Genomic DNA, 24079 nt, shown 5'->3' with positions numbered 1-24079 from the left:
CTTATTCAAAGAAGCAATAGTAACTGCCAATCTGTAATTCAATATCCTATTTCAGTGTCTGCTTGTCTGAAAATGTATTTTATCTTCATTTTAGAAGACAAGCAAATACTGGAAAATTATCATCAACAGTAGAACCACACTAAAGGAAATGCTAAAAGAAAAACGATCCCAGATGAGAACCCAGAGATGCAGTAAAGAATGAAGAGCAAGAGAAAAGGTAAATGTGGGTAAATCAAAACAAGTATTAACTTTATAAAGTAATGTCTTACAGAGTTTAAAAAATATAAGCAATTAAAATACACTATAACAAAAGTTGTAAAGAAAAACACAGGGGTGGAATAAATGGAATTAAAGTATCCTAAGACCTCGCCACTCAAAGTGTGTTCCAAGGACCAAAAAGCATCAGCATCATCTGGAAACTTCTCAGAACAAAGAATTTCAGGCAAAACTTCAGACTGCTTGAGTTAGAATCTGTATTTTTAAGAAAATCTCCAGGTGATTCTTATGAACATTTAAGTTCCAGAGGAATTATTCTAAGGTCCGGCAAGTCATAAAAGTACCAAAATAAAATCCAGTGTGAGAAATTCACATAATTAAGATTCGGGTAAAGAAGCATGTAAGAAAATGAATACAAGAACAAGACAAAGACTCAGTTTCACTTCTGTTGAATTGGAGGACAAGGAAGGATAAACGGAAATGTCTAGCACTAAGTTAAGGATATTGCACTAATGCCTAGAAAATTGATCAGGGATAAGAAATATACTCTGGAAGTCGCCTGAAAGATGATGAAGTCACAGAAGTAGATTGAATCCTTACTTCAATTTCTTCATAAAATACACAGCAGAAGACTAAACCTTGGGTAATATCCACACTTAAAGGATTAGAGTAACAAAACCCTGAGCAAGGAAGGGGAAAATGTTAAGATTATGCAACACAGCAGTTCTCACACTTTTTGTTTTTATGGCTCCTTTACATGCTTAAAAACTGAAGACATCAGAGAGCTTATATTTAGGTGGTTTATATCTATGAATATTTATTGTGTTCTCATCTAAAACTTAGAAATATTTATTTACACACTAGTTTATAAACAATACATTCATTACCTGTTTTTCATTTTTAAAAAAACCAGTGACTTGAGTGGCATTGTTTTAAATTTTTTTGAAAATCTCTTTAGGGCTGGCTTATTAGAAAACGCCTACATTCCCACTAATTACGTCTGCATTCCATCTATCGCCATACATTGCTTTGGTAAAATATATGAGGAAAATCCATCCTTAAAAGATCTGAAGGGCCGGCCCTGGGGCCGAGTGGTCAGGTTTGCACGCTCCACTTTAGCAGCCCGGGGTTTTACTGGTTTGAATCCTGGGTGTTGACCTAGCACCGCTCATCAGGCCATGCTGAGGTGGTGTCCCATACAGCACAACTAGAAGGACCTACAACTAGAATATTCATCTATGTACTGGGGGTGCTTTGGGGAGAAAAAGGAAAAAAAAGAAGATTGACAACAGATGTTAGCTCAGGTACTAGTCTTTAAAAAAAAAAGAAAAACAAGATATGAACATGGAAATAGGAGAAGTATTTTAATACTCTTGTCAGATAATTTTGGATGTTCTTCTTTGATATTACACCAAAACTCAATGACTATTAATTTCTTAAGGATAATTTACACTATGAAATCTAAAACCATATCAGTACTCTGTTACATTAAAATCCATCAATCTGGGGTTGGCCCGGTGGTGCAGTGGTTAAGTGCACACGTTCCGCTTTGGCGGCCCAGGGTTCACAGGTTCAGATCCTGGGTGCGGACATGGCACCACTTGGCAAGCCATGCTGTGGCAGGTGTCCCACATATAAAGTAGAGGAAGATGGGCATGGATATCGGCTCAGGGCCAGTCTTCCTCAGCAAAAAGAGGAGGACTGGCAGCAGATGTTAGATCAGGGCTAATCTTCCTCAAAAAAAAAAAAATCCATCAATCTATCTTGCTCTCGGAATAGATCTTTTGCCCATAAATGATTTTTTAACATCATGCATTGGTGATATGGAAAATACTGGTTCACTAAGTTATGCAGAGCCTTCCAATGCTGACATATTTGATTACACAGTATCAAAAAATAACACCACTAACACTCCCATCAACCTCATCAAAAACCTGTAAGGATTGAGCAGCTGTCAAACTCAGAAGGACAGGTACAAGTTTTCCACAATTGTAATTTTTTCCTGAAAGCTCAGTTTTCTTACTGGAAACCAATGTTGTCAGTTTTCTCTGAAGTGACATGCTTGCTTCCTTCATTCCAGAAAATGCCTGCCACATAACCAAATCTGGGTAATCTTTGAGTCAATCATTCTTTCAAACAAAAATGGTGTTTCATGAAAAAAGCAGCCAATTCAGCTTACAACTCAATCACATGAGTGCACTTCCTTAAGACAACCATCTTACTGCAGCATGCTGGAGAAATGCTTTATACGTACTTCTCATTTCATCATGGAGTATTAAAAAGACATGCATGCAAGCTTTGAGATTTAATAAAATTTTCATTGCTTCATCAAGGACATCAAGTAAGTTATTTTTAATCAGCAAGTGCTTGGTGGTGAAGATTACATTAACTACTTAGTGCCACTGCCTTATTTCCTGCAATGTGGCCAGCAGTTTTATCCACCATGCCTTTGCACTAACAGTGAAAATATCAACCAAAAGGCAAATAATGTCTTAGCTCTCAGACTCCTTGAAAGACTCTTTGGGAACCCTCAGGGGTATGCAGACACTTTGAGAACCAGTGATGGAGCCAAATGAAGATATAAATTTAATAATAAAGAGATATACAAAATAAAAAGTATCCCAATTGAAAAGAAGGCAGTAAAACTATTTCTATTCACAGATGACATGATCTTGTACAAATCCTAAGAAAATACTAAGGAATCCACTAAAGAAAATTAATAAGTTCAACAAGGTTGCAAGATACAAGATCAATAACCAAAATCAACTCTATTTCTGTACACTAGCAACGAAAAATGAAAAAGTGAAACTTAGAGGGGCCAGCCTGGTGACATAGAGGTTACGTTCATGCACTCCACTTTGGCGGCCCAAGGTTCATGCATTCACAGACCTACACAGTGCTCATCAAGCCATGCTGTGGTGGCATCCCACACACAAAATAGAGAAAGACTGGCACAGATGTTAGCTCAGCAACAATCTTCCTCAAGCGAAAAAAGAGGAAGACTGGCAACAGATGTTAGCTCAGGGCCAGTCTCCCTTACTGGAAAAAAAAAAGTGCAACTTAGAAAACAATTCCATTTACAATAGCATCAAAAAGAATAAAATTCTGGGAAACATATTTAATAAGAGTAGGTGCAAAGGGGAGGCAGGATGGCAAAAGGGGTGATTAGGCACATGTGCAGGGTGATGGAGTGTAATTTAGTCTTTGGGTGGTAAACACATTATAATCTACACAGAAATCGAAATACATAACGATGTACACTGAAATTTATATAATATTAGAAACCACTGTTACCACAATTAAAAAAAAGAAGAGGAGGTGCAAAACTTATACTCTGAAAACTATAAAACACTGTAGGATAAAGGTAAAGAAAATCTAAATACTGTAATGCCCCCTGATGTGTAGGGGATACATTCCACAACCCCCAGTGGAAGCCTGAAACTGCAGATAGTAGCAAACCCTATATACATTGTTTTTTCCTACACATACACAACTATGACAAAGTTTAATTTATAAATTAGGCATAGTAAGAAGTTAACAACAATAACTACTAATAAAATAGAACAATTATATAACACTATACTGTAATAAAAGTTACCATAGATCTTAGCAACATCAGTATATCATTATTTTTCTTTCCTTATTAAGTCAAGAATTTTCTGCTTTTCACTTAAAAGCACCACCTTATGTGCAAAAAGGAAACCATGAACAAAACAGAAAAACAACCCACCAACTGGGAGAAAATATTCACAAATCACTTATCAGACAAGGGGTTGATCTCGAAAATACATAAAGAAGTCATACAACAAAACAACAAAAAAAATTAAAAAATGGGCAGAGGAAATGAACAGACATTTTTCGAAGGAAGACATACAGATGGGCAAAAGACACATGAAAAGATGCTCAACATGACTAATTACTAGGGAAACATAAATCAAAACTACAATGAAATATTACCTTACACTGATCAGAGTCTCTATAATTACAACAAAAAACAACAAATGTTGGAGAGGATGTGGAGAAAAGGGAACGCTCCCACACTGCTAGTGGATATGCAACTGGTGCAGCCACTATGGAGATCAGTATGGAGATTTCCCAAAAAATTAAAAACAGAAATACCATACGATCCAGCTATCCCACTACTGGGTATTTATCCAAAGAACTCAAAATCAATGATCCAAAGAGATTCATGCACCCCTATGTTCATCACAACACAATTCACAATAACCAGGAAATGGAAATAACCCAAGCGTCCTTCTACAGATGAATGGATAAAGAAGATGTGGGGGCCGGCCCAGTGGCACAGCAGTTAAGTTCGCACATTCCACTTCTCAGAGGCCCAGGGTTTGCCAGTTCGGATCCCAGGTGCGGACATGGCACCACTTGGCAAGTCATGCTGTGGTAGGCATCCCATATATAAAGTAGAGGAAGATGGGCACAGATGTTAGCTCAGGGCCAGTCTTCCTCAGAAAAAAGAGGAGGACTGGCAGTAGTTAGCTCAGGGCTAATCTTCCTCAAAAAAAAAAGAAAAAGATGTGGTATATATAAACTATGGAATACTACTCAGCCATCAAAAAGGACAAAATTGTCCCATTTACAACAACATGGATGGATCTGGAGTGTGTGATGTTAAGCAAAATAAGTCAGAAAGACAAATACTGCATGATTCCATTCATATGTGGAAGATAACAAATACATGGATAAAGAGAACAGATTAGTGGTTACCAGAGGGGAAAAGGGTTGGGGGGGTGGGTGAAAGGGACAAAGGGGCACATATGTATGGTGATGGATAAAAATCAGACTACTAGGGGTGAGCACGATGAAGTGTATTCAGGAATTGATAAACAATAATGTACCCCAGAAATTACACAATGTTAGAAACCATTATAACCCCAATAAAATTATTTAAAGAAAAAAAGAAAAGCAGCAGCAGCACTTTATGGATTCTCTTTGGCATATCCAAATTGCCAGCATCACTACTCTTGTGCTTTGGGGCCATTATTAAGTAAAATATGAGTTATTTGAACACAAGCACTGCAAGATCACAACAATCAATGCAATAACCAAGACGACTAACAGGCAGGTAGCATACACAGCATAGATACACTAGACAAATGGATGACGCATGTCCTGAGCAGGAAGGAGCAGGATGGCATGAGATTTCATCAGGCTACTCAGAATAGTGCAAAATTTAAAACTTATGAATTGTTTATTTCTGGAATTTTCTATTTAACATTTTTGGGCTGCAATTGACCATGGGTAACCGAAATCTGAAAGCAAAACCCTGGATAAGCAGAGGACTACCATAGATAGAAAGACATCCTATGTTCATGGATGGGAAGCCTTGACATTGTTAAAATGGTAATACTCTTCAACATCATCTACAGATTTACTACACTCTATCAGAATCCCAAAAGGCTTCTTTGTAGAAATTGACAAGCTGACCCTAAAATTCTTATGGAAACTCAAGGGCCCCAGAATAGCCAAAACACTTTCCAATTTCAAATCTCAGTACAAAACTACAGTAATCAAGATAGTGTAGGACTGGCAGAAGGACATGTGTACAGATCAATGTAACTGAATTCAGAGTCCAGAAATAAACCTATGTATCTATGGTCAACTGATTTTCAACAAAGGTGCCAAGACCACTCAATGAGGAATGTCATTTCTACAAACAGTGCTAGAACGACTAAATAATCTCATGCAAAAGAATGAAGTTAGACCCTTACCTCACACCATGTCCAAAAACTGACTCAAAATGGGTCAAAGACTTAAATGTAACAACCAAAACTATAAAACTCTTAGAAGAAAACACAGGGGTAACTCTTCATGCCTTTGCATTCTGGCAATGGATACACCAAAAGCACAAACAACAAAAAATAAATAAATTTCCTTATTAAGTTAGTGATAATTAAACTTTATCAATATTAAAAACTTTTGTGCTTCAAAGGACACTATTGAGAAAATAAAAAGACAACACATAGTATGGGAAAAAATATTTACAAATCATATATCTGATAAGGGACTTCTGCTAGAATATATAAAGTACTCTTACAACTCAAAAAGACAAATAACCCAATAAAAAAATGAGCAAAGGATCTGAATGGACACCTCTCCAAAGAAGATACACAAATGACAAATAAGTACATAAAAAGATGTTCATCATCATTGTTCAACAGGGAAATGCCAATCAAAACCACAAGATACTACTTTACACCCAAAAGGACAGCTAGAATAAAACAGTCAAAATAACAAGCGTTGGTGAGGAAGTAGAAAAACTGGAACCCTCATAGACTGCTGAAGGGAATATAAAATGGTGCAACACTTTGGAAAACAGTCTGGCAGTTTCCGAAAAAGTTAAACTGAGTTATCATTTGACCTAGTAATTCCACTTCCAGATATGAGAGAAATGAAAACAAGTCCACAGAAAAACTTTTACACAAACGTTCACAGGGCCCATCCAGCAGCACAGTGGTTAAGTTTGTATGCTCTGCTCCAGCAGCCTGGGGTTCGCCAGTTCAGATCCTGGGTGTGGACCTACCCACTGCTCATCAAGTCATGCTGTGGTGGCATCCCACAAAGAAGAACTAGAAAAGACTTACAACTAGGATATACAACTAGGTACTAGGGCTTTGGAGAGGGAAAAAAAAAAGAAAAACAAAAAACAAATGTTCACAGAAGCATTATTCACAATAGCCAAAAGGTAGAAACAACCGAAATGTCCATTAACTGATGAATGAACAAACGAAATGTATATCCATACAATGGAATATCATTCAGCCATAAAAACGACAAAATTATGCCATTTGCAACAACACGGGTGGACCTTGAGGGTATCATGTTAAGCAAAATAAGCCAGACAGAGGAAGACAAACACCACATGATTCACTCATATGTGGAAGATAAAACACATGGACAAAGAGAACAGTTTAGTGTTACCCAAGGGGAAGGTGGCTAGGAGGTGAGCACAAGGGATGAAGGGGCACATTTATATACTGACTGACAAGAAATAATGTAAAACTGAAATTTCACAATGTTATAAACTGTTATGACCTCAATAAAGTAAAAACAAAAATAATAATTAATGTAAAAAAATCCATCCTCTTTGAACTCTATCAGGAATAAGGCCAATGAATATATGAAGTGCCGTTTGCTAGTGAGGTTTTGGAAAAAGAAGCTTCCTTGTTCTCATACAGTAGGTTTCAGAAGAGATTCTCTCTCTTTTCCTCAGTATGATATAAATATGTGATTTCCAAACACTGTGATATAAAGATGGTGCAGTAGCCATTTCTGCTATCATGAGAAGGGCCAAACTGAGGGCAAAAACCAAGGAAGCACAGCAGAGCAAGCCATAAAGAAACGAAGTCTGGATAATGTCATGAATCCAGAAATTAAGAGTAGATCACACCAAAAGACAGCAGACACCGGGGCTGCTTAGTTACAGCTTTAAAAAAATCCTTTTTGTTTCTGCCAAATGGGCTGTTTGGGTATCAAGGGATAGTCAAGAATTTTTTTAAATGGAAGGGAAAAAAAAACAACCTTAACAGAATGAGTTTTTGGTTTCTTTGAAAAAGATCAATGAAGCACCTTTTTATGAAGGCAGGTGGTAAGCAGGACATCACAAAAGCAAGGATTGACAGCATATGAAATATCCAAGAAAACTGAGAAAATAGGAAAAACCACGAAATTCAACCTACCCTTGTCTTCTCTTTCATTACCCACCTAGAGCCATCTTAAGATTTTTCAGATATTTTAACAAATAAGTTTTGGTCCTACTATGTGTGGGCACTGTGAAACTTAGCTAATATAACAGATAGTTGCAATCACAGAACTTAAAGTCTTGTAAAATAAAAAGACATTGAATAATAAAAATAAATACATAATTCTAAACTGTGGTAAGTGTTACAAAGGATAAGAAAGGCACTGAACAAGTACATAAAAATAAATACATAATTCTAAACTGTAGTAAGTGCTATGAAGGATAAGAACCAGAAGTACTTTAGACTGGACATTCAAGAAAGGCCTCTCTGAAAAAATAACATTTAAGTCAAGACTTGAAGGCATAGGAAGGTAATGAGTTCCAAGAATATATAAAGGCTCAGTGGCAGCAAGAATATCACTGAAAGAAGGCTAGGCAAGCAAGGGGATGAGGTTAGCAGTGACTATGTCATGCAAAGCGTCACAAACCATGACAAGCTGTTACACTCCCCCATCCCCAGCAACTATTCCAACCATTTAAAGGCCCAGTTCAATCTTCCATTTTCCTTGAAACCTTGCCTAGTCCACTTTAGCCAGAATTAATATCTCCATAGTTCCTGTAATTTTTTTTTTTTGAGGCAGATTAGCCCTGAGCTAACTGCTGCCAATCCTCCTCTTTTTGCTCAGGAAGACTGGTCCTGAGCTAACACCCGTGCCCATCTTCCTCTACTTTGTATGTGGGACGCCTGCCACAGCATAGTGTGCCAAGCGGTGCCATGTCCGCACCTGGGATCCAAACCGGCAAACCTTGGGCTGCCAAAGCACAACGTGCGCACTTAACCGCTGCGCTGAGTTAGTAGTGTTCTTACTACTGCTCTTACACTTCCACATTCATCATTGGTTTCTGACCCTTTCTCAATAATCAGAATATGGTTCATAAGTCTGACAGCAAAGTTACCTAGAATAAAAAGTTCCTTCCTATTTTGTGTTATGGTGGTTCAAAACTGGTACATTACTAAATTGGTAATGTACATTGCTAAAACAGCCCAACAGAACTGGAAGTCAAAATAAATACTTTAAGACTATGAAATCTACACACATATGTTCTGATGTTAAAACGATAAACTTACTTTTTTTAAGTTTTATCATATTTCCTGATTTCCTTCCAGATATGCTGTATGGGCTACTCAGCAATCTGACTTCACAGACTATTTCAAGGTGATAACCAGAAAACTACACAAAGACATATAAAAACCCAAATGCCCATCAACAGAGGACTGGTTAAGTTATAGTACAACCAAATAATGGAATACTACATTGACACCATTAAAAATTATAATGTAAGTGCACATTAACATGGAATGGTGCCTATATCTTATTAATAAAAATGGCACAGAGTAATGTGTAATTAGTTTATTTACATAAAACAGTGTGTCTGAGGAAAGAGAAAAGAATGACTTAACAGATGTTTACCAAAACATGAACAATGATTTCTTTGGTAGGTGTGTGTATTTTCTTCTTTATTATTTTCTGTCCTATTTGACTTTTTTCTAAAAAAGCAGGTATCCGTTTTAGAACAAGAAACAACAACGCTACTTCCACTCTTTTGAAAAAGACTAAACATCTTGGTAGAGAGTGAAGTTATCAATGACAGGGGTTCTTAACTTTTCTCCTGCCACCAAACACTACAGACGACACTTGCCCAACATGTTCCAAGAACCTAAGCCAGATTATAATGAAGAACTCACAGCTAAAGATTACACCAAATCTCCAACACATGGCAGCTCATCAAGGGGCAATATTACAATCAAAACTCTTTTGGCTGCACATTAACTCAAATGGTACACACAGGGGAGACCTCTCAAAAGGAGCTCTAGTTTCAGTATTGGAAAGCTACTAGGGTATTATCTTCTGCCTCTGTATGGAGCTTCAATGTCAGCCATTTCCACAAATTTGCCCCTATTCTCTTCTGCAGCCTCCTCCACCTGCTCAATGTTTCTGCTCCCTCACATGAGCCTGCAGAAGCACTTACTGTAGCTCAGCTGCTCAGGGCTACTTTAGTCAAACTTCTGACAGGAAAAATGTGATTGATCGACAGCAGCCCCACCCCCATCAGATTAAGAGTCTATCTGGAATCCAATCAGCAATGGCTAGGGAGCAGGTCTTCCAGGGCATGGAAGCAAGATAAGTTCTTTAGAAGGGGATATGGCCTGGGCAGGAAGAGAAACTTGTCTTTTACCACAGTAAGGAAAATGCAAGAGGCGGCCAGGTTTATATTACATCAATTCTGAATTAAGTGAGTAACATAGATTTGGAGACTTTTTAATTTCTACATAATTTGAGAGAAAATAACATTAACAGGTATTAATCACATTAAAAGGCAAAAAGCCCAATTATTTTCCTGGTATATAAAGTCCTAAACAAAATTTAGCAAAATTTCATCCCACAGACCAAATCTCACCACTTATGGAGAGAGAGAACAAATTTTTGCCTTTTTGCATAGTCTATTAATTTAGAACGCAGTTGGTTAGGGTGGATATTTTTTATAAGCATATACCTACTGATTTATGAATAAGATAATAAAAAGCAATATATATGATATAATCTGCAGCTACAGCATACTTCATCCAGAAACTCTCACAACTAAATCACTACTGACTACAGTTCAATGAACACTGATTTACCTAGGCAACCACATTCCTCTTCTACAACAACTTTTCATTCACTAAAATGTTTACTAAGCACCTACTCTCTACAAGGTACTATATTAGGACTGGGAAAAGAATAAAACACAGCCCCTGCCTTTAAGGAATTCACCATCCAGCAAAAAGAGGTTAACGTTAATTAAAAAAATAAAAGACAATGGGGCTGGCCCAGTGGCATAGCGATTAAGTTCGCACACTCCACTTCGGTGGCCTGGGGTTCTCAGGTTCAGATCCCAGGCACAGACCCACACACTGCTCATCAAGCCACACTATGGCATTGTCCCACATACAAAACAGAGGAAGATTGGCACAAGCAAGCAAAAAAGAGGAACACTGACAACAGATGTTAGCTCACGGCCAATCTTCCTTACCAAAAGTAATATATGAGGGGCTATTCGTGAAAATATATAAAAATAATTTTTCATTTTTCCAATCAAACAGTATACTCATAATAATGTCTTCTATTTAAATAGAGCCTAAAGTTTATATAGCACAGCCTAACTGTTAAGAGCAAGGGCTTTTAGCCTAACCTGGGATTAAGTCCTGTTCAAATCTTGGCTCCACTGAATAGTCATGTGACTCTAAGCAAGTTATGTAAACTCTAAGCCTTGGTTCTCTTATCTGAAAAGGGTGATAGAGTACCTACCTCAAAGAATTGATAAAGTACCCAACACAACTGCTCAATAAAATATTCTGCTTTAAAAATAAAATACAAACAGAACTATTCTGCAAATACTGATAGAGTATCTTGAGTTCTAGCTCAGGTATGACTACTAACTAAGCAGATGTCAGGTGATCTTTAGCAAACCACTTAGCCTTTCTGAGGTTCAAGTTCTTCTCCTTTAAAACTGAGATACCAATACATGTTCCTGCTTTTCTCAAAGGATAGTCAGGAGGGACAAATAAATTGTCCATTTTAAACATCTGGTAAACTATAATTCACTAAACACAGATACAATAAAATCCACAACATACAAATGGTTTAAAAGGCTGATTTAAATCAAATTTAAAGCCAATTTCACTCTGCTCTCAGAGAAATTTACCTTAGCATGGCAAATAACCAGCTCAACTTACTAGTGAGCTACCTATGGCGATGGCCAAAAGCATAACATCAGGTCTCCAACTTCACATCAACATCCAGAAATGCTTTGGACTTAGTAAATTGGTTCACAAAAGTAGTTATAAAAGCAGCAACTTCACAAACTTAACCGAACAAACACAGGAATATAAACTTAAAATTATTTCCTAAACTGAATGCAACCCCACAAACTGACAGTAGCAAAATTCACTTGATACATCTCAAGCTTTTAAAATGTCTTCCTTATTAAAAACAAAGCATTGAAAGGAAAATGGAGACTCAAATATACTAGTATTGTTGAGACTGGTTATTCTAACGCTAAAGCCAAAAGCTATCTTGAAAAGTAATTTCAAGTTTTAGGATATCTGTCAAAACCATATTAAAAAAGGAGATGAGCAGGTCCTTATTATGGGTTCCTTAGCCTGGTTCCACAGACAGGCTTCACCGGGTCCTTAACCTGCAAGTAATATTTTGTCTGTATACCTGTATGTTTCCATGGTTTGACTTTACAGCTTCAGATTCTCAGCAGGACTAGAGGTATAACTAGTAATATTAATCCTCTCATCAAAAACTGATGACAAATGGGAGCTATTTACAATCTTTTGTTACCAATTTTTATTTTAACTACATTACATTCTGCCAGATTTTAAAATAAATATTTCATATGAAGTCTTTACCCTTACCAAAAACTCTCTGCATATCAGATATAAAACTATACTATCCACGTTGTCTACCCTGTCATTTAAAACACAAAATTTTTAAATTATACATTTACTAATGTCCTCAGGCATACTTTAAGTTTGATCAGGGTTTGTAAATTTCACAAGCAATAAGAATTATTTTTTTTTAAATACCAAAAACCTATCTTTTTCAACATCAACTTGAAACACACCACCCAAAAATGCACATAATTTACTACTTCTCTTGGTTAAACTGTTATGGGGAGTTATACTGAGCAAGGAATTCTGAGCACATCATTTTGAGACTTTAACTCAATTTCTAATCAAGGATGGATTGTTGCTCATCTTTGCACAACCTATGGGGGAAAAAGGACAGACTTAGATAATTATTGTGAGCAAGATTACAAGAAAGACATATAACCTACTTCATTCAATTCAACAAGTTTTATCAAGTTCCAACCACCATGCTCCTAACCAGTCACGGATAAATGTTACTGTAATGAGATACAGTAATACCCCCTGCTCTCAGGGAACTTAAGCATTTTATGTTTGGGATACAGGAACTACACAAAGGAAAAATGAAAACAATTTCAAAACTACAGGGAAAAAAGATAACTTGTAACAGCTTGATATAACCTACAAATAAAATTGCTGAAGTAACTTTTTTTTTTTAAAAAAAAAAAAAAAGGGGGAAGCCTAATTGTGAGAGTAGTGTTTAGGAGGCAAATTTTTAAACTGAGCCTTAAAGGAAATATTAAGAGATTGTCTTAAGTATTTTTAGAGACCATGGGCTTATACACAAATAGAAAATCTTTCTTACGTTTATTAAAAGAGGTTTCTTAGATGGTCTGCATGGCCAGATTCTGCGAACCTAGTTCAACTAACTGTATTTACTTAAAGGCAATAAAAGCTAAATTCTACTTCAATTCTCCACATTTCTAACTTGCCATAAATCCACTGCACTTTTGAGTGCTTCTAGACAAATTTCTAGAGATTTCCCAAATAACGTTCAATAGGACCTTTCACCATGTCTCTTTTCAAAAGATGATAAAGATCAACAAACTTTAGTTTCTTCAGATACTATGTTTAAAATTAACTTCCCTAATTAAATTTAAAATAATTTTTAAAACACAAAGTTACTAAAAGCAGTTTTTCATAATATATATGAGGTAGGAAAGCTATTCATTTTCCAATTTCAGAATAATAAAGCCATAAACACACAACTTACATCTGAAATTAAAATACAGTTCACTGAAATAAGTACTAAGGACTTATGCTTATCCTCACATCATAAACCACTTGCACCGAAAATGGAAGTATCTAAAAATAAACACAAATAACCTAAAAATTGTAAGAAAACTTAAAATGACAAATATTGGAAAGTATAGTTTGAATATGTGCAAAATCCTACTTCCACCTGTCAGGAAGAAAATGCACAGATGAAAGTAAACCAGAATCCTTCCACTTTTACTGCTGCCTTTGGTCACTAAAGTGAAATTCAAACACATAAATAATAAAGTAAAATTCAAACACAAATAAGATCACACATTCTATAAATCAATTGTTTTAAACAATCATACTAGAAAATAGGTAGTTTGGAAGTCTTTTGAAGTGTCACACACACAACACAAATGCAAAACCCACATAAGCTTTTCATAAATGAGCATTCTCTCAACAATCAAGTTTTTGCAAATTAATCTTTTATCTAATTCACCTCGTCCAACTAGGCCTTTGGGGCCAGAAGTAGTTAACTTGCATACATCCTGTTTCTTTAAGCTAAAATACCATCTTACGAAGGTCAGGAGTAACAAATTAAAACAATCTGGCTAGAAAAGATCAACGTACGCTCTTTAATAACCAAAAGTACAAGCAGTAAGGCCTTTCATTCTAGGAAACAGGCCACGACTATCCTGGGATGGTATCTGTAGTGCAGTGCTCTCCTTAATGTAACAATTTACCATTAAAACGACGAATAGTAAACCAAAAAGAAACATCATTAACTAATCTAACGAAAAAAATAGGTATGAAGGTTCCAATCATCACTATCACAGTTCATTTTCAGCTATTTAAGGGCTGGCAGAAGGATTTAATACGCCCACACACCCCCAAGGGAGGGGAAAGCCACCAACCTCCTCCCAGGGAGTTTAATGAAAATGAGCAGGTAAGAGAGGCCTCGGCCGCACGCCGAAAATCAAAGAGGGCGGCCGGAGCGTCGAAGGGTTCGGACTGCGGACGAGAGCCTCGTCCTCGGACCCCACCTCCCTCACCTTCCCGGCAGGGCGAAGGAGGCGAAGGCTCATTAGTGCCTTCGTTAATTGACACCTGTAATGAGGAAACTTTCCGAGAGCTGAGCCCGCCCAGGCCCGGCCTGGCCGGAGCTCTGCTGCGGCCGCCTCTCGGGCGCCCAGGTAACTGGGCCGGGCTGGGCCTGAGGCGCCGAGCCGGCCGCGCCACCGCGCACCTTCCCGGGGCGCTAGGCCCGCACGCCGCCCGGCTCGGCCGTCGCCTCCCGCAGGCCGCGGCAGCCCGGGAGCGGCGCGGGTCCCCCAAACCGTGCACCCCGACAGGCCGCCGCCGCGGCTACTTACTTTCATTTAACACCTCCACCAGGTCTGCGCAGTTCTCGCACATCGTTCGGCCGCCGCCCCCCCCCTCCCCCGCTTCGGATCGCACTGACTGATCCCGACCGGCGGGGGGGAGGGGAGAGAGGCAGAGGAGGGGGCCGGCCGGCCGGCGGGGCGGGGAGGCGACGAGGGCGGGCGGCGGCGGGGACGGGGCGGGGAGCAGAATGGGGGAGGGGGCCGGCGGTCCCCGGAGCGGGCGGGGGAGAAGAGGGGGGCGAGGGGAGGTGCGCAGGCCGGAGGGGCGCGGAGGCGCCGGCGGCGGGGAAGGGGGGGAAGGACGGGGGGAGGGGAGAGGGAGGGAGGGGGCGGGTGGGGAGAGAAGCAGCAGAGTCACTTCACCGACCAGACGCCGCGGCCACCGCCGACGCCGCCGCCATTTTAATAGAGCGTTCGGGCTGCGCTCGGCTCTTTCCGCCCGGGCGAAGGACCCGACGAGGAGCGCCTCGCGCTCTCATTCCTCCGCCTCCCGCCCTCTCCTGCCTCCCGCCCTCCCACCTCTCCCTCCGCACACACGCCGCACGCTCCACGCCCCGCCGCGGCCGGCTCGCCGCCCTCCCTTTCCTCTTCCGTCCGGCCTCCCCGCCCTCGGTCCACCCCCTCCGCGCGCTCGCCCACCCCGCCCAGCCCGGATCTCTGTCAGCGGCCGGAAGGGAAACGCGAAGCCAGCGCGGCCGCGGGGGGAGTCCGGGTGAGTAGGGGAAGATGGCGGAGGCGGCGAGCGGGTCGCGGTTGCGCGACGTCGCCCACTGCGGCCCACTCCGCGGGCTCCAAGGCCCAGCGAGCGCCGGGTCGCTCGCGCCGCCCTGTCCCCCGCCCCTGCGCTTCGCCGTTTTTCCTCCGGGCTCTCGGAGGGGAATGGGCGCTGGTATCTCCCGTGTCCCCCTCCGCGCTCAGGCTTGGGGGTGGAGGAAGGCTGGAGGTTAATGGGGGAGTTGGGCCGGGGCGACGCCTCAGCCCAGGTCGAGGCACACGGCCGCCTCCCCGCGGGGCTTTGTGAGGATGGAAGAGCGCAGGGGCCGGCGTAACCCGCATCCGTGTTTATTGCTACCTTCATTTCTGTAAGGCTCGTCTGTCCTCATGCAGTAAAACAGCTTGATGGGACTAGAAATGGCGGAGTGAAGTGCTCACATGGCATCTTCTTTTTACGCAAGAGGGCCCCTCGCGAATTGCCCATCTACAACTCCACCTGAAACAGCATATCCTGCTTCTTAGCGAAGATTAAGGATATTAAGATGGGGGAGGGGGCGGGGAGTGAAGAACAGGCGAAGGAAAGGGCATACTCGGCTGAAGTTTGGTGGTGTGTTAACTAGTTTGCGTAGGAAATTTTTCCTTCCTCCTGCCCTCAGTACCTCCCTCACTCACTTCGGTACCCAGTATATTTATATAGAGATGTGACTGAGAGGTCCGAAAGGTAGCGTACATAATATTCTTAAAACTGCAACGGGAGCAGATGTTACGGCCTTGTAGTAATCCTTTTATAGGTTTTGTCGAGGTTATGTCACACCATCTCTCCCTGCCAGAACCACCTTCTTTGCCTTTCTGCTGCTTGAAGTCAGTACTATAAAGTTTCTGCCCAGCCTGTTTTAAGTTGCTTTATATGAACAGGTGATCCTTAGGAGCTGTAGAGCTGTTGTGCCATCATCTTCCCTTCTTCACTATAAAACTTGGAGGTCTGCAGACTTGACTTTGGATCCTGTAGCGGACATTGTCCATCTGGCATCCGTTCCCACCCACCCCTTTTCTTCCTTGACAACAGAGACTAGCCAAACTCAAGATTGGGGTTTTTTTTTCAGGTGGCAGCTGAGAGACCTTGGTCTGGGGAAGGAAAGCCCCAAGGAATATTTGTGATTGCTTTAAAACCAATTATGGGATGGTTTGTCTGGCAGCGGGCCATAGGTTTGAGTTCTTGCAAATGACATATAAGCAGAAATCTGCAGAGTGGGTCTTTTGGAAAGACTTGCCCATTCTTAATCAGCAGACATGCTCCCTAACGCTTTCTTCTTTCTGCCTGAAATATGGTCTTGAAACAGAATACAGCATCCGTGTTGTGATTTTTTTTTTAACAATGAAACCACAAACAGGATAAAAGCCAACCATGAAGTTGATAATACAGAGTGATAAACTGTTGGTCCCTGATGCATCCTTGAGCAGCTGTCTACTCCAAGACTGCTTATGTGAGAAAAATAAACTCCTTTTTCGTAAGCCACTCTTACACTTCCATTACTTGTAGCCAAACACATTCCTAACTGATACCGACATTCTTTTGATAATTTGTAAATATCTGTCAACTATGCTTTTAAAACCAGAGAGGACCCGTAACAGTTCTTGAAAATGAGGACAACCACTACCTTAGATGTGAAGTACTAGGCTGTACTGAAGACACACTTGTGTTCTTTAAAGAAATATTTTTTGAACAATCACAAGCCTCCTAGTTTTTTTTTTTCTTTAACAAATTATGTGAAATGAAGCTTGGCTTAAAATGCTTTGAGAATCTAAAGAATTATTGTCTAAGTGATCATTGCTCTTCAGTCATCACTTCAGGGCTCAACAAACTTTCTGTAAAGGTTCATATAGTAAATATTTTAGGCTTTATAGGCAATCCAAGTCTCTTATCACAACTGCACGACTCTGTTAGCGCAAAAGCAGCCATAGACAATACATAATGGAATAAATGTAGCTGTGTCCCAATAAAACTTTATTTACGAACACTGCAATTTGATACTCATATTTTCATGTGTCACAAAATACTATTTTTTAAAAATTTTTTTCAACCCTTTAAAAACGTAAAACCGTTCTTAGCCCACAGGTCATACAAAAACATATAGCTGGCCATAGGCTATGGGCTGTAGTTTACCAACCCTTTTATCTACCTCAGCTGCTTGTTAACAGATAAAGGTATAGAAGCCAGTAAAAACAAGGTTTCCTGCCTCCTAACTCTAGAATCTACAGTCTTCTGTGCTGACTTGGTATATGTATCAGCAGAGACCTTTTAATGTGTTTGAAAGGTATGCATTCTGAAAGAATAATGAAGCAGAATCTCTGGAAAATATTCCCTAAATTCTTCTTGTAAATCTGTATTTTCAAACCAGTAATCAGCAGTCACCATACACCTTCAATAGCCAGAAGATTGATAAGGATGACTGTTTTCAGTATTTTGTGTACATGTCACCATCTAGTGGTAGAATTCTGCTTTCAGTAAAATTATACAATCTACTTTGAAATTTCTAATTTCTGGGTTGGTAGTATATTTGTAGTATATTCCTAAGTACTTGCCTGAAAACCAGCCCCACATACACAACTTTGAAAAATCAATATTGCCATGGGAATTATTTGCCCTTCTTAGCATTCTGGTTGCAGGAATTGAACATAAGATTTTTGTCTCTGGAGTTTGGAGTTAAAGCCTGCTATTAGTATCAAAGGCCAGAGTTACTGCAGAATTTACTCTTCTCCCTCACACCCACACTCGTCACTGTTTTGTGGAACTTAGAGCCATTATTAGAAGGCAGGTATGCTGTTTTCTTCTCTCCACAGCACCCAGTTCAGTGCTTTATACATAAGCCCAGCAAATTGCTGTTTGATTCTTAAATTGCTAGAGTGAGTATTTTTTTAAATAAATTGGATCACTTCCCTGCTTAAATCCCTTCAGTATTTCCTATTGCATTTAGAATAAACTCTCTATTTGGGCCTTCCCCAATCTGTCTATCTGGTTTTTAACATCACTCTTATTATATTCCAGACACACTGATCTGTTTTCTGCTCTTTCTCTTTTTAAAAACTTTTCCTACTCTGGGTCTTGGTGAATGTTGGTTCTTCCTAAGACATGCTGTCTAATTTCAAAATGGTCAACCCTCTTATCCTCATGGTTTCAACTTAAACGTCATCCCAAAAAGAAACTCCCCTCCCCTGTAATATTTTATGACAACACTCTGTTTATTCCCTTCATAGCTCTTACTATACTATAGTCTATAATTACTTTATTTCTATGTTTATTTGTATCAGGGACTCATTGGACTGCAAGTAAAAAAATTTTCAATTAAGAATGGCTTAAATGGGGCTGGCCCGTGGCTGAGTGGTTAAGTTCCCATGCTCTGCTTCGGCAGCCCAGGGTTTCACTGGTTCGGATCCTGGGTGCAGACCTAGCACCACTCATCAAGCCATACTAATGCAGCATCCCACAAGGCAGAAACAGAAGGACCTAGAACTAGAATATACAACTATGTACTGGGGGGCTTTTGGGAGAAGACGAAAAAAAAAGATTGGCAACAGATACTAGCTCAGGACCAATCTTAAAAAAGGAAAAAAGAAATGGCTTAAACAAATAGGGATTATTTTTTTCTTGTAACAGGCAGTAGACAATCCACGGCTGGTACAGTGGCTCAAGGATATAGACCCAAGTTCTTTGTTTCTTTCCACTCCACCCTCCACATACTGGCTTGTCATCTCCTATTTGTAAAATAGCTACTGGAGCACCAACTTTACACTGCACCAACTGTCTGCTTTAAAGGCAGGAAGAAGGAGGAAAGGTGAGGATGGCCTGTCTTGGTTTGGATTCCCCCCAAAACAGGTCCTGAGACAGGGAGACAAACAGAAGTAGTTTATTTTGATGTCATCCCAAAAAACACTGGTACGATAGTAGAGAAATGAGACAGGAAATGGGGGAATAGTTATCCAATAAAGGATTCATTATCAAGCCCTTTACTCCTGAGGGTGACTGGAGCCTAATCGCACTAGGAAACTCTACAAAGCAGTATAAACAGCTGCCTTAAAATCATCTTACCCAAGCGGGACAAGGAAGCTGAGTATTTACACCCACTCTCTTTAGTCCTTGATTGAGTGTTGCTGGGAGGAGGGGTTGTAGGCAGCAAAGCAGGTTCTTCTTTGCTCAGGCAGCCAGAGAAAACCCTCAGGCATAGGAATGCTGGTGCTAGCAGTTGGAAGTCTGGCCACTGCACTGAAGTGATAAGAACTAGAGGACATGGGCAGAGCACTGACAGTATCTCGTACACCGCCCTTCCCTGTTCTGTCTGCCTTGAATACAGATGTAATATCTGGAGAAGCAACAGCCATCCTGAAACAATAAGCCTATAGGCAAGAAGCAAAAGCCAAGGCATTGAAGATGGCAGAGTAAAAAGAGAAAAGGCCTGGGTCTTTGGTGGCATTGTCGAGCAGCTGAATCAGTGTTAGCAAGTGCCTGTATAAGATGTTTGGTTATCTAACAAAAATAAAACCCTAAAGCCACTACTGGAGTTTTTGTAGCTCAATGCAGTCATTAAAAACAATGTGGTAAACAGAATAATGCCCCCACCCCCAAAGATGTCCATGTCCTAATCCCCAGAATCTGTGAATATGGTCCTTAAATGGCAAAAGGGACTTTGCAGATAAGGACCTTAATATGGGAAGATTGTTTTAGATTTTTCATGTGGGCTCAGTTAATTACATGAGGCTTTAAAATTAGAGAACTTTTCCCAGCTTTGTTCAGAGGGAGTTATGACTACACAAGAATGGTCAGAGGGATGAAACATTCCTAGCTTTGACGATGAAGGTATGGGGGCCTTGAGCCAGGAAAGGTGGGTGGCCTCCAGAAGCTGGAAAGCACGAAGAAGCAGATTCTTCCCTTCAGCCTCCAGAAAGGAATACAGCCATACTGACACCTTGATTTAGCCCAGTGAGATGCAGGTTGGACTACTGACTTAGAGAACTATAAAATGATGTTTGTTTGTTAAAACAAATTTAGTTTTAGGCCAGTAAATTTGTGGTGATATGTTACAGCAGCAAATAGAAAACTCATGTTTCCTGCAGATCTAGGGAAAAGCATATGCAAAACTTCTGAGACACAGAATTGTTTGGCTGTTTCTAGGAACAGAAATAAAACAAGTATGACCAGTACATTGCTAGAGGAGAAGGCCTGTGCCAGACTGCAGAACATTCAAATCTTGCAAAGATTTTGGCCCAGATCCTAAAAGCACTGAAAAGCTTTTAAGTGTGGAAGCAACACAATCAGATTTGTGTTTTAAAATATTCTGACTAATCTGTAAAGAAAGGTTTGGAGGTAGGGACAACTCAGGGTTATTAATATTAATCCAGAAAGATGATGATAGCTTGGATTAGAGTAATAGAAAAGAAATGGAGAAAAGAGAGTCCATTCTAAGAACATTTGAGAAATGAAAAGAGTAAGTCTTGCTTGATGGGTATGGGGAGAGGAGAAGATGGTATCAGGGCTATCTCCAGAATTGTGATTTGCACAACTGGATAAATGGTGGGTGCCATTCACCAAGCTAGGGATCACTTAAAGGAAGACCAGAGGGAGATGGTGTCAATAATGACAAGTACTATTTTAGAAGTGCTCAGCTTGAGGTGCCTGAAAGAACCAAAAGGAGTTGTTGAACAAGCAGTTGTTTGAATCTAAAGCTCAGAAGAAAGTTCTGGACTGGAAGTATAAGAAGGAAAACAATCCTTAGTATACTGGCTCTTTGCTTTATGGGGGAAAGATAACTGCTGTACGTTCAGCGTTACAAGTTCTAGGCATGGAGGAAGAGGAAAGAACCACTTCCCTCAACTGTCCTCTCTTATCAGGAAAGCAAAAATTTTCCAGAAACCCCTACAGCTAACTTTACTTTTGGTCTCATTGCCCAAAACTCTATCACATGGCCACCCGTAAGCCTCAAGGAAAGCTTGGAAATCCAGTATTTCACTTTACAGCCTCTATTAGAAGAAGGAAAAGCTACCTGGCAGTGGGTGTTAAGTGAATTTATTTACAGTATCTGCCTCTGTGGTAAATGAAGCCATGAGATCATACAGGGAGAGGGAATTCAGTGAAGAGAGAGCACCAAAGACAGAGCCTTGAAGGGACTCAACGTCTAAAATTTGCATAGAGGAAGAGAAGATGCCTCAAAGAGTTTAAAGAATACGGTGGGGGAGGAGGAAGGGATTTGGGTACCATTTAAGTCAAGGGAAAAGAACTCAAAAATGGGTGAAGATAACATTTGTTGAATGCTGAGAAGTCAACTAAAATGAGATCTACAAAATGTTCATTGGATTTAGTGCTTGGAGGTCATGGGAGAAGGAATTATGTACACTGAAGACTCATTACAGTAGACTGAAGACTGTTTATAGTAGAAACTATGAAATAGAAAACTATTTTAAGACTTTGGACTCTGAAGAGAAAGTGGGATAACTAGATGAGGAAGAAGACTAATACATGTAAATGCTCGTAGAAACATGAAAATAATGATAGGTAACTTTTGTTATACTCGTTTAATTCTCACAACCACCTTATGTGGTATGTTCTCTTGTTCTCCCTATTTTCCAGAAGAGAATAATAAGGCACAGAGAGGTTAAGCAACTTGTCTCAGAGATAGAGGGTGATGACACTAGGACAGAAAAGTCAGAGTAGTTGCTGTAAGTTTTCTGAGAAGGTGGGGGTGAGGGGTGTGGGGGGGAAATGGAATCCATTTCACAGGTGGAACGACTGACCTTTGATAACAAGGAAGAAAGAAAGGATGGATACCCATGTGTGTATGTTAGATGATCAGGAGTTGAGGTTGTTCCCATTAGGTGACTTTTGGGTTTTTTCCTGAAATAAGAGGCAAGGTTATCTGGAGTCAAGGAGAACGTAGGATTATGTGAGATTAAGAGGACTATAGAAGATTTGAAGTAGAAGTTTTAGAGAGTAGATGAACCAAGTAACCAAAGAAGTGTGATAGTGATTTCAGGTGGAGATGAAGGTATGGTAGAGCTTGGTTTTGGGTATTCAGGAACTTCTTAGCAATGCCCATCCTCACAGAGCAATTTATGTACAATTGTTCCTATGCAGTGAACAGCTTAAGAGAACGCCATCTACAGTACATCTTAGACGTCATAGGTTTTATGTTTACTGTAACAGGATAGCGATAACACATCTTTTAACAGTTAGGATATTATGACAATTTTCCAACACGTGGAAGTAAAGTTTGTGAGAAAAGGATGTCTTTCTAACTCATAGAAAGGCTAGTGGAGACAGAGTCTGCCCTGTTTACCTCCGACAGCTTCCCAGGTTTTGCATAGAAACCCTTAATAAACAGCAAAACAAACATAAGAATCAGTAAGTTTCTCACTGCCTTAGTTCCCACTAAAATATAGAGGGAACCGATAAACTTTATGTGAAGCCCGTAATTTGGACATCTCTAGCCTTCCTCTTTGCTCCCTTTCTTCCTTGTCTGTAACTTAGTGCTTTTCTACAACCTATCCTCATACCTTTGTAAAACAGGTTAAATGTCTAAAAATGTTATTACCACTCTGCCACAAAGTGATTTTTGTAAGCAGTCTTGTATTGGATACGTATTTTTAAAATAATAGTTTTCAAAGGATTGTAAAAAGAGATGCAAAGGTTTTATCTTGGCATGAGAGTGGATGGGTGGATGTGTGAGAAAGACTGGATGAGGGGTTTGTTTTTTTCTAAGTTAGGACAGCTCAGTATAAGTAAGCCTTTAAGTGCTTGTTCTCTGTCACAATTTATAGTGTTTGTGAGTGGCCTCTTAGCACCGTATTCATAGAACCCTAAGAGTTGAAATAAATGTTAAATATCAGTCAGATCTGGAGTCTCCTAACCCTTTTGCCTGTGGACCACAAAGTAATTTTGAAAAAGTATGTATCCCTTGCAGATTTTTAATTGGGCATCTAACATTTTTCATCATAACCTTAAAGAGTTACAAAAGAGAATTTCTGACACAAATACTGACATTTTAAATAAAACTGTTTCATCCCTTTTAAATATATCCAATGAAATCTAGAAACTTGAGCAACTTGATACAATCATCCATTTACAAAGGTATGGGAACAAGCTCTTCTACTTCCCCCACATAATTTTACCCTAATGTAATATACTGCCTGAGCATATAACATTCTACATCAGCATGATACAGTTCTTATACTCAAGAGATTTATTAACCATGAGATTTTAAGTGTTAACCTTTCTTAAACATGTTGTGTGTGTGTGTGTGTGTGCGTGGGGAAGATTGGCCCTGAGCTAACATCTGTTGCCAGTCTTCCTCTTTTTGCTTGAGGAAGATTGTCGCTGAGCTACCATCTGTGCCTGTCTTC

The 24079-nt window shown here is 39.9% G+C and overlaps 1 protein-coding gene across 5 annotated transcripts in view; it reads right to left on the bottom strand.

Annotated features, from left to right (window-relative positions):
• The window catches only part of USP34 (ubiquitin specific peptidase 34), a 251930-nt gene extending 236781 nt beyond the window's left edge, over window positions 1-15149 (bottom strand). For 4 of the 5 annotated variants that reach the window (XM_046661132.1, XM_046661134.1, XM_046661135.1 and 1 more), the window contains exon 1: window positions 14966-15145. In XM_046661132.1, coding sequence (XP_046517088.1) covers window positions 14966-15008 — 43 coding nt within the window. In that variant the 5' untranslated portion in view covers window positions 15009-15145. Of the gene's footprint in view, window positions 1-14965 lie in introns of all 5 variants that reach the window. The other variant, XM_046661136.1, reaches the window with a different exon arrangement.
• Window positions 15150-24079: the final 8930 nt, after the last annotated feature.

Source organism: Equus quagga, chromosome 5 (assembly GCF_021613505.1).
Source record: "Equus quagga isolate Etosha38 chromosome 5, UCLA_HA_Equagga_1.0, whole genome shotgun sequence".
Taxonomy (NCBI): Eukaryota; Metazoa; Chordata; class Mammalia; order Perissodactyla; family Equidae; genus Equus; species Equus quagga.
This window is presented reverse-complemented; position numbering and strand designations above follow the sequence as displayed.